The following is a 14,191-nucleotide window of genomic DNA, read 5'->3' as shown; positions in this document are numbered from 1 at the left end:
ACAAAATAGATTGCAGCCTCCAAAACAAAACATTTTTCAGAATGCCTCCTCTTGATTAATGAAGCGATGACAAGAAGAAAAATATAATTTCGGGAAGCAGAAAAATCCACCACCACTTGTTAAAGTTTAGGGGTAGCTAACAATAAACATATTGGAGGGAGAGGGTGGGCAAAAGGGGGCAAGATAAATGCTTGAGTGATGGCTTGAATAATTTCTAGAGCATTTTTTTTTGGTGCACAGGCCCATATTCCTAACCTTGTACTAAATTACACAATAAACACACTCCTTGGGTTGACAGACTATGCCGCTCTCTCTGTCCCAGGTGAGAATTAGGACAGTATCTTGACATTTTCCCTCTTCTGTAGTGTACTCTACAAGCCAAGGCACCACTAAAAGGAGCACACAGGCAGCACCCACACATTGAGGCATTAGTACATGCACACAGCCTCCCACAAACACACACACACACACACACACACACACACACACACACACACACACACACACACACACACACACACACACACACACACACACACACACACACACACACACACACACACACACACATACACACAGGGAGAAATATGCACGAACACAGAGACACACATGCTAGCAATTTTTTTTCTTCCAGATGCAATATTTGGCTTGAAAATAAAAAAAATGTACTCCAATCCGTACACTCAGTGGAGTGGGGAAAAAACCCACTGTATGTAAAACAATACAGAATGACAGAAATACAGACGAACATGACACACTGCTTGTTTTCCAATTCAACAATTCAACAACCAGCTGTTTCCCTAAGGTGGCTTTCGTCTTGTGCATAAATGTACCATAGTGTGCCGATTATTCCATCTAGCATTAAATATAGATGTCAAATCTTAACATAATAGCGCTAGTGTCATTAACAGTGCACGTTTCTTAACATTACAAGGGCAACCTTCTAAGATCATGAAGATTTTGTGGCAATTAAGACGAACAGTAATGTTCTGCAATATTTCCCCACAGTTCATAGCTTCATTTATTTTTGCCCTCATTGCCTGTTCTTAAATTGATTGTATTTCGCAGTGCTGCCTCTGTATTGGGGCCTTTGCATAAAAACAACTGCTCTGTTTTCCATTAATTTCATTAATCAACCTTTGCTTGCAGCAAATATAAGTAAGAGCAAACCGATTGCATCATTATCCTGTAGATCTCCTCAAAGAATTTATTAGCGGATACCCGAGCCTTACAAATTTTAATTAACATCTAATTCGCACTTAAAGGGCCTTGACACTTAAGACAGAATTCTATTGAATCCATCCAGGCTCATTACAGTGCACCTTGACTAAGCCCTGGTAATTAGCATCAGTAAGGCACTGAACAAGAGGCAGAAACACCCTCATCAACACACGTTTACAATGGAGCCCTAAATCTGGTACTCATTAATAGCTCGCCTCCCAATCAATTATTAACACCTACGCCGGACGCCAGGCTCACCGGGGCCAGGCCCGTAACTCCGGGCACGCCGAGGGCCACCTCTTTCTCCCCGGTTCTGTCCAGCATAGGTAATTACAACATTTAAAGACACCTGCTACTCAATGGCTTCGACCCGGGCTGTTAATTTATCCCCCCGATTGCAGACATTTATGTCTGAGAGTGTCACTATTAATTTGTGTTAATTTGGGGAGTGTGAGAACCCGGGCGTAAGGCTGAATGTGCTCGTCGCTCACCTGCGCTGGAGCCGGGGCTGTAATTGGAGTCTAATGGTCTGATTGATCAGTGAGTGTAGTGAGGGATGAGATGGGGCGGTGGCAGCTCCATCAGTCAGACAGAGAGAAACTCAGAGGAAGAGGAAGAGGAAGAGGAAGAGTGTGTGTGTGTGTGTGTGTGTGTGTGTGTGTGTGTGTGTGTGTGTGTGTGTGTGTGTGTGTGTGTGTGTGTGTGTGTGTGTGTGTGTGTGTGTGTGTGGGTGTGCGTGTGTGTGTGTGTGTGGGGGGGGTCTGACGACAGCAGCACACAGTCTCAGTTGTCTTTCTGGAATTTCTTTCTAACTCTCAGTCCTTGTTCCCCACCTGACACACACACGCACGCACGCACGCACTCACACGCTCACACTCACACTCACACTCACACACACACACACACACACACACACACACACACACACACACACACACACACATTTTGTAGAACTATATACTTGTGAGGACGGAAAGCATTTTAGGACAGCGATACCATTTTCAAAAACAATTTCCATTTAGTCACTAATCCTAAAGTAACAGAAAATAACAGATCTACAAGCTCACTGGCTTATAGACTATAGTAGGCTATTTTCTGGTGCGCGACACCGCCACACAACCAACGTACACATATCAGGCATTAACTGTGCCCCTATAAACCTAACCTCTAAACCCTTACCTGAATCTTTTCGTAATTGTAAGACTGACCATAAAACAACATTTATCTCGTGATGAACAGGAAAATGGTCCTCACAATGTCTAATTCTCAAATTCTACTATACCTGTGGGGACATTTGACACTCACTTGTATAGAAACACAAAGTACACAGGTACACATGCAGGCACACGCTCTAAAGTGCTTTGACCCAGGCCAATTACCTTTATATTTCAGTTCAGACTCTTGTCTGGGTCCTTCAGGGGGTAAAACACCTGGTAGAGAGAACCTTACTTTTCTATGATTTCATTGTTTTGGGCCTCGCATGACTGGGTGTGTGTGTGCTACAACATGAATGCTACATTTTCAACACAAAAAATATGCATGAAATTTTGTTCAAAATAATTTTGTGCAATTGGTCTCCAGAGTAGGTCCAGGACTCCAGGCATGCGAGTGGACCCCCAAAATTATGTTTTTTTTGGGCTGCGGACCCCTGTCTCAAAAAATATTTTACTGCCAGGATTTTGCAAAAATAGACAAAGTATAAAATATGGATAAAGTGGTTAAAATGATTGTGACGCCATATTAACTCGTTTTTCTGGGGACCCCCTGGTACCCCCCCCCAACCAATGCAATAGTGAGCAGTGTGCACATTTTAACAGTTTCTCCTACAGCAATAACTATAACTCCAGCATCCAGTCGCACAGCGAACAGAACAGAGCCCCTGGGGTGTTCAGACCTGCCACGGCCAAACCATCAGCTGTGAAATCTGCTTTCCTCTTTGATAAACGGTCGAGATGTGACCCTATCTCTGTCCTGCAGATGCCCAGATTTCCTGTCATGCTTCCCCCCACCCCAACATTTTCCCCCCTTTCTCTCTCTCTCTCTGTTCTTCCCTTTCCTTTTCTCTCTACCCCTTTCTTTCCAGGCCTGCCTAGACAACTGCATGCAACGCTCCACTCGGCGTTCTCTTCTCAGCATCATCCATCACTCTGGTCAGCCACCGAGACCCTGAGTCCACCACCGGCAGCCTCCCCCCCCACCCCCCCACACACACAGCAGCAAGACGTAGTCAGGCCAACTCCAGCCTCAGCTCCCATTTGCTTCTCGTGGCTCAGGGGACCAGCGCCCCACCAGACTGTACAGGACTGCTGGTCCCCTGGCACCAAGAAGCCCTTTGCTCACACTCCTCCACACACAACCTGAACTAACCCACACCTGACGCACTCACGGCTGTACTGAAATGTTTACCACAATGACCCCTATAGCAGTGGTTCTCAAACTTTTTTCATGTCAAGGACCCCCAAAATGATATGTATTAGGCCGCGGACCCCCATCTAAAAAATATTGCTCTAGGGACCCCAAGAAGCAAAGATTTGAGTTTAAAATGTTCGCCAAAAAAATAAAGAAATATTGGCTATATTAAAAGATTTGCACACATTTTCAAGACTTTTCAAAAATAGCAGATTTAGAAGTTCATAACGTGGCACTCAGTGCCCCGCTGTGAGCTTGTATATTTGCTATTTTCTGCTATTTTTAGCTATTTTTAATAGCTAAAGTATAAATAATAGTTAAAGTGGTTAAAATGATTGTGACGCTATATTAACTACTTTTGCTGGGGACCCCCTGGTACCCCCCCAAGGACCCCTGGGGGTCCCCGAAGCCCTCTTTGAGAACCAATGCCCTATAGCATCCCTATTCTGGGGCAAACATTTGTCAAAAATAGACAGTGTCGCTTTGAGAAACGTTGTGAGCTTGTAGATCTGCAATTTCACGGCGAGATCATTTGCTTCATCAGCTTGGCTTCCTGTTCCAATTTAGTCTGCTCATTCTTTTTGTTTAATCACTTCCAATTTCACTTATGTATCTTGTATCCTGTATACATTCTCTCTCCTGATTGGACGAAATTTGTATCCTGACCTGAACATGTATTTTCAGTTTACTAAAGAGCTGGAGAGAGAGTGGAGACCTATGTTACTGAACAAACACTCTATAGCAATGATTACCACTGGAATATACTGTACAGTAGAGCTATTTAACACTTATTGTATCAAAATAAATATCACTTATTGCACCTTTAAAGCAGCACATATAATACAATACAGCAGTGGTTCTCAAAGTGGGGTCTGGGGACCCCCAGTGGTCCTTGACGAGTTACGGGTCCATTTGGTTCCATTTGTAGACTCTCTGAGTTAGGAATTTTGAGCTGTGAGATGGGGGTCTTTGGTGGCCTAATGCATATCAAATTGGGGGTTCTTGAAACAAAAAAAGTTTCAGAACCACTGTAATACAGTGGTCTATCTGTGGGTGGGACATCAAGAGGTGAAAAGTAGACGTGTGCCACGAGTCGAGCCCAACGACGTGTGCCCGGCACACAAGAACGCCTTCATATCCAGCAAGTTGAAGCCTTTCAAATTACACGTCTGAGATGAAGGAATAAAAAAAGTCCTTTTGATTTCAGAGAGGGCATATCAATAGGCACACGAGCTAGGTCACGTGTTTCCAGCGCGAGAGAGGTGTCACTTTTGCCATCTAGCCGACTGCCTTGGGGTAATACATTCACCTCTGTGGGTTTCAGAAATCTAACAGAATAAAAGGAGATGTAATAGTCTGCGGAGGTCATACTTCATAAGAATGACTGAGAGTGCCTCCTGGGTGAGGTAAGGACCCATGAAGCAATAAGCCTTTATTTCTACCCTCAAATGCTTTATATCGCCTCCTGACCCTGTGTTGGAGCACTTTGCTGGCCTGACATGCATCAAAACTGGGCAGCTTTTTTTTCCTCCCTCACTCTTTCCTTCAACGCAGGTCATTCCTCACACTCCTTGTTTAACTTTTCTCCATCTACAGGTGAGGCATTAGGGTCTTGTTCCCGTCTCAAAGTGTCTAGTCTTTGAATACTTGCGCCACTCCCTTCACTCCCACTGAAATAACTGAGATAAATGCCGTACCACATCAAGGACGTTGCCAACGGCCCAGTGTTTAACAAGGCAACAACTCAGTGGCTAAAGGTTGGATAAAAAAAGCAACGATTGCGATGAGATGATTCCCTAGTGGCGGGGAGAAATGCAGGGAATTGATTGATGGCTACTTCAGTTTATTCAAATGCCTGACGAGACAAAGTAAAAGCGGAGCATTAAAGCCTCAAAAAAGGCAGCTCGCTAAAACAAAACCTACCCAGTTGGGGTTGACCCGTTCTTTAATGAGCGATTGTGAGAAGCGGCTAACAGCCAGTACCCCGTTTGAGAGATGAGACTTAAGAGCGGAGGAGGGCAACCAGTGAAGCATTGAAAGGGCCCCCCAGGAGAATAGGCACACATGAGATCCTTAAAGGCAATATGCCAGAGCTCCTTCCTCCGCCTTTAATTGCAAGAGAGAGTTGGCATGTTCTCTAACCCCTCCACAGCCTATTACAGGTGAAGACCACCACCTGGCTCACTAAAAAATAATAGATAACTGGATCTGGAACGCAGGATCGGATTCCACAGAGGGCACTTAGTTAAGGCCTTAACACTCCCGCCAGGAGCAATGTTCTCAAACTACAGCCAGTTTTTGGAACATTTGTGTAATGAATGTCTTGTGTAATGAGTGTTGATAGTGTGAAAAACAAGAATAACCAATACAATAAAATAAAATGTGCTTCTCATGCCATTGAGGGTCATCTGAGGGAGAGCGGATGCACGCCTGGATGCCTTTCAGGGAAATTCATGGCGAGTTTGGAGGAAAAATATATGACTTTGTCACTTTGGTAAAAAGCGACTTGAGGTGTTGCTCCGTCAAATCACTCTTCCCCCAAGGATAACTGGCTTTACCCCGAGAGATGCCATATTTCATGGCCATAATACGGCCTGAGTTATTTAAAGCTGCTGATGACTTCAAAACCACGGCAGAAGCTTAGAAAACAGTCGAAAACTGTTCTGAGAATGATTTAATAAAGTTATGCATTGAAGAAGTCTGGGAGAACGGGGGGGCCTTTGAGTCCAAAATCCTTGTGGACTTCGCCTTATGTTACTTAACAGGATAAATGTGAGATTGGTTACAATTTTTAATAAGAATTTCTTAATTAATCCAAATGCAAAATGAAATATCAAACCCATAGAGGACTCGTTGTTCCACCAGAGCACTAGGTCAACACACGCCTCTGCAGCTGAAGGGAGCCAGACTGGATCTTTTAAACCAGAGAGGCCAGTGCACTGATATGAAGCTGCTGGGTTGAGAGGAACATAAAAAATAATGGATCGTAACTTCATTCAATTGAAGGCTGGATTGAACTCGAAATCCACCAATTAAAGCGTTTTGTCATAAAATATGCAGATTAAATGGTTAAAATGGATGCACTTCAAAGGCTTTTGTTGGGGGGGGCCAGTTAGATCCCAGAGGAGTCAACTCAATGGGTTGGAATGCCATGGGAATTTGCTTCCTCTTTCCATTAAAATAGGCTTTAGACCAAGAACTTTCTAGTAATCGTGTGTCCAAAGCCACTAAGGCAAACTACTGTGCAGGACTTAATAGCAAGTCCACTCCAGCAGCAGCAATTTGAGGACAATCTTTTGGAAAACGACAAAAACATAAGACAGGTGTTTGAAACCATTGTGTGGACTGAAAATAAAGGCAGAACAGGAAAGGAAGATGAAAACACAGACATACCATGCCACTGCTGTCAGTATTCATCTCAATTTTCCCCTCGAAGGGACCCCATGTTGTGCCCACAGGGAGCTGCTGCCGACTGTGGATCCGTCGTTCGCCATCTTTGAGGAATGCGTCCAGCTCTCCTAAAAAAAAAAAAATACAATATTGACCGAAATAGTCATCCGCAATGTTCTATACAAGCATACAAGCTCTTACAAAAAAACAATCACAGTGATGCACATTCATTGCCATTTGCCCTGAAACCCAAATGTGTTATCACATAATTGCCTAAAGGCCCCACACTATTTAGAGACCAGTTTCAAAACGGATAAGCAAATCGAGTGAACATCCATCCGATGGTGTTCCTCAGAAACACAGCCCGCTAACCTTACTTGAAAGGTGTCTTGTGTTGAGATAATCTCTGTGAGACACTGCAGGCTCACTGGCAGGCAGTGGCAGTATAGTGGCAGGCCTATTTCTGTTGTTGCAGGACGGCTGGGCCCTTGTTAGTGCTGTGTGCAGAGCTGCAGTTAATTAGCAGTGAAAGCGGATAGCACTGTTAGCACTACCAGCGCTCACCTCCCTGACACCCCCGAGCTATCTTATCTCTTAGATTCAGTGTACTTTTTTTGGGACAGTGATTAATCAAATAGTTATGATAAACCCCTTGGCCGGCTATGACATAGCTTGCCGCGGAGTATGTTTGCATTCGTGTGTTTGTGTGTGTGTGTGTGTGTGTGTGTGTGTGTGTGTGTGTGTGCGTGTGTGCGTGTGTGTGTGTGTGTGTGTGCGCGCATACGTGTGCGTGCGTGCGTGTGTGTGTGCGTGTGTGCGCATGCGTGTGTGTGTGTGAAGACAAAGTTATGCAGCACGCAGCTCTCAAAAATACACTTCCGCCTCGTCACTTTGACAACACTGAGAGGCCTGGTGAAGGAACATTCAACCGTCCAGACTGCTGCCTCCATGTGATAGTGCATCTAGCATATCAACTCATTAAGGCCCTGACACTCCAAGCCCACTTGAAAGAACTAATGGCGACTCATCAGATCGCCTTGCCTCGCCTCATGTCTAGAGATGAAACAGTTAATCGAACTGATCAATTCAATCAATTATGAAAAAATAATAGATACAAATAATACATTATTAACAATCGATCCCTATCATGGGCATGTCCTTGTAGCCAAAATATGATCAGCAATTTTCACTATTGTTGCACAACACCGTTGTGCGAATAAGCATAAAATAACGCTTAAATGTAATTTAAAATGTAGGGGGAAAAATTTGCTTCTCGATTATTCAATTAATCAAGAATGAATCGATAGAATAATCGCTAATAAAATAATCAGCAGTTGCAACCCTAGCCGGAACGTACCACAAAGAATACAGCTGAGGGTCATCTGTAAGGTGTATGTTCTACGCCTGTGTGAGATTAAATAACTCTCCATACCAGGAGATGGCAGTAGGCTGTATTCAGAATCCAAAAGGAAAACTGCTGATAATGGGAAGACAACTGAGAGCATTTTCAGGCAACTCTGAATCCTGTTTATACGGTCTTATTTTATGCTCGAAATCCGAATTGAGAATGTCTTATGTAAATTTGCACCTGGCACTGGCAGTGTCTGCTCTGCTCTAGGCCTTTTGCTCATGACGAGGCAGAGGAGAAAAATGTGTGACGTCAGTAATTCCGTCTGTGTGCCCTACTTTTAATCTGTCATTGGCTTGCTGCTCGCTACTTCCGTTTCTCTCCTCATGCTCTGATTTGCTTAGACTGAACAACCAAACATAGAGCGACCACCTCTGCTTGAACTAGTGGTGCAACAGTGAATCAAACAAATCAATTTAATCGATTATTTAAAAAAATAATCGATAATCGATCATTTTATGTCCCTAAAAAAAAAACTATTTTATGTCATTGTACTAGGAGAAAAGTTTAAAAAATTGCCAAAACATTTCAAGGATAGTGAAAATAGCAGATCTATACGCTCACAATGTGACGCATTGCGACACGTTGTGAGCTTGTATATCTGCTATTTTAACTATTAAGTACAAAATAGGGATTAAGTGGTTAATCGATTCGTTGATCTATATAAAAAATACAAATACAATTAAAACACACTTCTCGATTATTCGATAAATCGAAAAATAAATCCATAGAATGAATGCTAAGAAAATAATCGATAGTTGCAGCCCTAGATGTCAACATGCTTAGTCACACAAAAACTACAGACGATTGTCAGCCACAAATTGGGCCATGTCGGCTTGGTCCTTTAGACCAACTCTGAACAGGCCCAAGCACAAAGGACAAAGTCATTATAATAGCTTTAAATCAGACTTGTATCGCTTTCACACACTATTGTGTAGCATGTTGAGCTGGTATGGAAAGGTACATGGCCATGTGCACCTTCTCATGCATAAACATCAACATCAACTTCAGTCAACGTGATCGCTGGCCAAAAACCACATGCTACAGAGGACACCTGTTCCAACATTCAAGGTCACAGAAAGGTCATTGATGATACTTTTTTTCCAAATCATTCCTCAAATCAATCTTTTGTTCCAGTATTGAAGTAAAAAGTATACCACTGCCATATGTACTTCATTGTACAACAAATACTGAAAATAGCTGATCTACAAGCTCACAAATATTTTCGCAATTATCATGCCCGGCAATGTTAGATTTTTTTTCAACATTTTGACTTATAATGTCCCAAAACAGGGACACCAAGTTGAAATTGGTAAAAAACAAACAAAAAATAAAACACTGAACAGGACGTGGTGTAAACATGTTACATTTAGGCGAAGACGCACACAGTTTTGGAAGCAAATCCAAATAAGATACTTTGCTTTGAAATTCATTATCTCTCTCTCTCTCTCTTTTTTCTTGCTTTCTCCCCCTCATCCTCCCTGCTGTAGCACACTGTGCTCCTACTGCCGCAGTGGAAGGTGGGTAAGCTCATTAGACAGAAATAATTAAACATTGGAGCACAGCTGGCCATCATCAGAGGCAGCCTCACAGTGAGAGCAACAGCCACCGCTTGATGCATTCTGTTTGTCCTCAGATAAGACCGGCGGCCTTTCACCGCTTGGACGCAACTTCCTGTTTAGCCCTGCTTGAGTTGACACACGACTTACAGTCATCCCCAAGCCAATGACTCGTGTTTTCTTTACTTTCTTTTTTAAAGCATGGCTGGAGAAGGGGGGGGTGGTCTCTGGGAACTGGTACAGTCAGTACATGTAGGTGTGAGAGGGGAGAAAGGGGATTGTGATTCAATTTGCTGGGCTTGTGGTCCACCGTGTTTTAGGTGCCAGTTGTTTGCGTCCTGTACCAAATGTTGCCTGAGGACCTTGGGCTCCCAGATGGCTTGTCACATCTGTTGCAGATACCAGTGGAAGACCTCTACGAAATCACCAGTGGATGAATAACAGGCTCCCTTCATACTCTATCTCCTGTAAGAACTCACAGTTTCACCATCCAGTCCAAACACACCCAGGTAACAACCAAGGCTGCATTATATTGCAATGTTCCAGCAATAACATAGCTATAATTCAGTTGCTTACAAGCCCCCCTAATCCCTACTGTGTGGTCTACTTATCAGGTCCAGCCTCAAAAAAAGATTTTCTAACAAACACAGATACAGCGCGGTCACAGATGAAGACTAAAAGGAAAGCGCACATTGGGACGGTTTGACAAACCATGCCCCCCCCCGTTTTTTCCCCCCTCTTCAGTGTACCCGATCAACCAATGCTCAAATGACACAGACTTGGCAAAGGAAGGCTGAGGATGTGGCTCAAGCGCTGTGCCCCCTCCCCCAACCTCGTCCCTGCTCCCAAACCCCCCACCTACCCACCCACCCACCATCCCAAAACCCCCCTCCCTCTGATAAGATCATCATCTGTCGCTAGACTCTAGGGTCTGTTCCTGCGCTCCACAAATACTTGGCAGACCAATGAATGTCCCTTTGTGTGGAGAGATCCTCCTCAGATAGCAACCAAGATGCTCCACATTGGCATCTGTGTTTTTTTTTTCTTTCTGTCTTTCTTTTTTGTTATGCTGCGGAGGAATAAGGAATCTCATCTCTCTATTGGCTGGCAAGCGACTGCATACTAACGAGCTCCTTGGTGGCAGAGTGCCATCCTTCTATGATTTGAAGAGCAAATGTGTGCAGGCCAGTGGCAGCGAGATGGCCTCAATAGGTTGATCAAGCTCCCCTAGCTAATTAATTATCGTTATTAGATATAATGAAGGCCATCTGACCTAACATTTTAAATGTGGAAATATAATGGTCCTCCCTTTCATTTTAAAAGTCTACAGAATATAACCAGACTTATTTTAGAACAGAGAAAGTTTGAAAAGGTTACGCTCTTATCAAATATCACAAAAAACAAACAGATTTGACCCTAATTAAGAATGAGATTCAAAAATTGCTTTCTTACATGGCCTCTCTGTGCTGCTCCAGTGGATTCCTGGAAGTCAATGATAGATACATATTTCACTGGGAACGTTTCTCTTAATGCACATGTAGTGTGGAAGTGAATTTCCCACTATGTAATTTCTGTCCCAGAGTACGGAGTCTGTTAATGGTCAGACATGACAAATGACATCATCAACTCTGCCTTACTGCAGATTTACATTCGTTTAAGGAAAGGATTTGCATAAGTTATCTCCAACACAAATTTCACTTCAATAAAATAACTAATGTTAGCTCAAAGATCACCCTTGCAAAAAAAGAAAAAAAAGAAAACCTCTACATAGTGCTCCACAAATATATTGATTTGTATTTTGGTCTTTTCATTATCATTATACTGTAGGTGAAAATTCTCAAAAACGTTAAAAAATTGAGAAAATAGCAGCTCTACAAGCTCACAACACGTCACGCTGCGATGCGCTGTGAGCTTGGAGACGGCTTCGCCATGCGACACCATCGTACCACAAAGTATAAAATAGGTCTTAAGTGGTCAGTATTTACTTATCCAATTCATGACACTGAGTATAATAACAGGAAGAAAATAAATTCTCAGAAAATAGTGAATCACAGAAGAAATAATGACAGAAGATGTTTAAAGAAACTCAACTCCACTGATATTATACAAAAGGTTTCAAATAGAAGCAAATAAATGATTGCTGTTCAAAGTTCAATAACCTGTGCGTGGCAATTCAGCGATGCCCTCCTGGATCCCAGTCATCTCCACTGATAGGCCTGCGTTATAAAGCTGCCAAATGGACTATAAATTAATATACCAAGAGAAGCATATGGGGTGAAATGGAATGCTCTGTATCGGTTCAACAAAAGGTGCTACATCTTTAAAGCAGATATGTGATATGAAATTTTTACAGCTGAAGGAGAAATGTCACAGAGCATTGATAAGAGAGCGATGAACTTTCCTCCCCCCTCCTCCATCCCCCCACCAAGTCGCTATTATCAGGTCCCGGTGAACAAAATGCATCATTTATAACCCAGAGCCCACACTATTATCTCCGGGCGAGACACTTGTTTTAAAACAGTGAAGGACCTCCACCCCACCCCCCACCCCACCCCACAGTACCCTCACCCACACCCTCCCCTTCCAGAAAAGAAGGCCCTCCGTTTGGTTCTTTCTGGCCATTCCTTTGAACAGCAGGAGAAAGTTGACCCTTTTCTGGCAGTGGTGGAAGAAGTACTCAGATCAGTACTACAATATAAACAAGACTGACATGAAAATGTCATTAACAGGTTGGCTCAATATAAAGAAAATGAGTGCGTTTGTGTCTATTTGTGTGTCTGTCTGTCTGTATTTGTGTGTGCGTGTGTGCGTGCCTGCGTGCGTGCGTGCATGCGTGTCGTTCTGTATCTGTGTCATTTCCCATCGTGAGAATCAATTGCACAGCAGTGAGAGCAGCACCTCCCCACTGCAATGTCACGGCGACGTTGCGATCCGTAAATTACACGCAGTTGACTAAAATGCAGAGTGGCTTCTTTTCTGTGCTCGCACATACAACAGATAAAATATAAATAAGACCCTTACGGGTCCATTTGGTTCCATGCATTCATACGAGCAGCAAACACACCCAAAACAGCTCTTTTAAGAGCCGCTCTCAAGTGGGTACATGCATTTTACCCACTTGGGAGTAAACACACCCAAAACGGCTACGAAATAATAATAATATAAGATTAATTAAGAGCACGTCGTCACTACAGGTTGTCGTTAAGTAAATAAAGCATTCATACTTTTGAACTCATACAACCCCTGGTAAGTGAATGTGACACTCATCATGATTTGTGTGCATGGGGAACTCATTTGAAACAAGCTCAGTGCTTTTATGAGTCTTCCAGTTTAGTAGACCTTGTATTGTGAATTTGTACTTCCATGTACTGTTGTTCTCATGTCTTACTAAATAAAGTACATCAATCAATCAATCACTGCTGTGCTCTGCTGTCCGTGTCCGCTGCAGCTTTTCAGATCCCATAGTCTGAGAGGATGGCGAGCCCTCACTGGCTGGCCTCTTACCAAGGCCAGCCAATGAGGAAAAAGTGATGAGAAAGTGGCGACTAGTTGCCGGGTCTGTTCATAGACAGGCTGGCTTTGCAGGCCAACCTGTAAAAATACTTTGTAACAAGCAAAAGGCCTGTATTCAAAACTTCACTTGAGTGAACTTACAGTCCCAAAGTAAAAGTACTAAAATGTTTCAAAATTGGTGAAACTTTTTTTATTTTCAATAGGAGGTCTGAAAGCCCTCAAGCTTGTAGATGGGCTATTTTAAAATAGATGAAGCATAAAATATGGCTGAATTGGTTCGTGTTACTTTTGTAATAATAATCTAAATCTACAAAGTAAAAAATACAATATTTGTCTCTAAGAAGTATAAAGTATCGAAAGATTAACATACTCAAGTAAAGTAAAAGTACCTCAAAATTGTACTTGAGTGAATGTACTTGTAGTTACTTTCCACCACTGGTTTCCAGGCAACCGCAGTGAGCTTGACTGAGGGGAGGGGGCGGGGGGCAGACAGGCAGTGGAATGGGGGGGGGGTTAGACAAGCCAAAGGGATTAGGGTATTTTAGCTCTGACACTCAGCACACGGGGTGGGGGGGGGGGAGGTTGCTGTTGGGCCAGCTGGGAGTGTGGGGGTGTGGGCGGGAGCAAAATAAAAATCCTCAGTGCTGGTTTTACCACATTCAACCTGGTGTCCCTATTTAGGCAGATATTT

General features: G+C 43.2%; 1 protein-coding gene across 1 annotated transcript in view; it reads right to left on the bottom strand.

Annotated features, from left to right (window-relative positions):
- The window catches only part of zfpm2a (zinc finger protein, FOG family member 2a), a gene marked incomplete at its 3' end in the record, with an annotated part of 144,399 nt that overhangs the window by 65,014 nt on the left and 65,194 nt on the right, over positions 1 to 14,191 (bottom strand). The window contains exon 4 of the mRNA XM_084053345.1: positions 7,024 to 7,148. Within this exon, the coding sequence (XP_083909471.1) occupies positions 7,024 to 7,148 (125 nt within the window). The remainder of the gene's footprint in view (positions 1 to 7,023; positions 7,149 to 14,191) is intronic.

This window comes from Gymnoscopelus microlampas (assembly GCF_963454915.1).
Source record: "Gymnoscopelus microlampas genome assembly, chromosome: 3".
Taxonomy (NCBI): Eukaryota; Metazoa; Chordata; class Actinopteri; order Myctophiformes; family Myctophidae; genus Gymnoscopelus; species Gymnoscopelus microlampas.
Note: the sequence above shows the minus strand (reverse complement) of the source record. Positions and strands in the feature narration are given on the sequence as shown.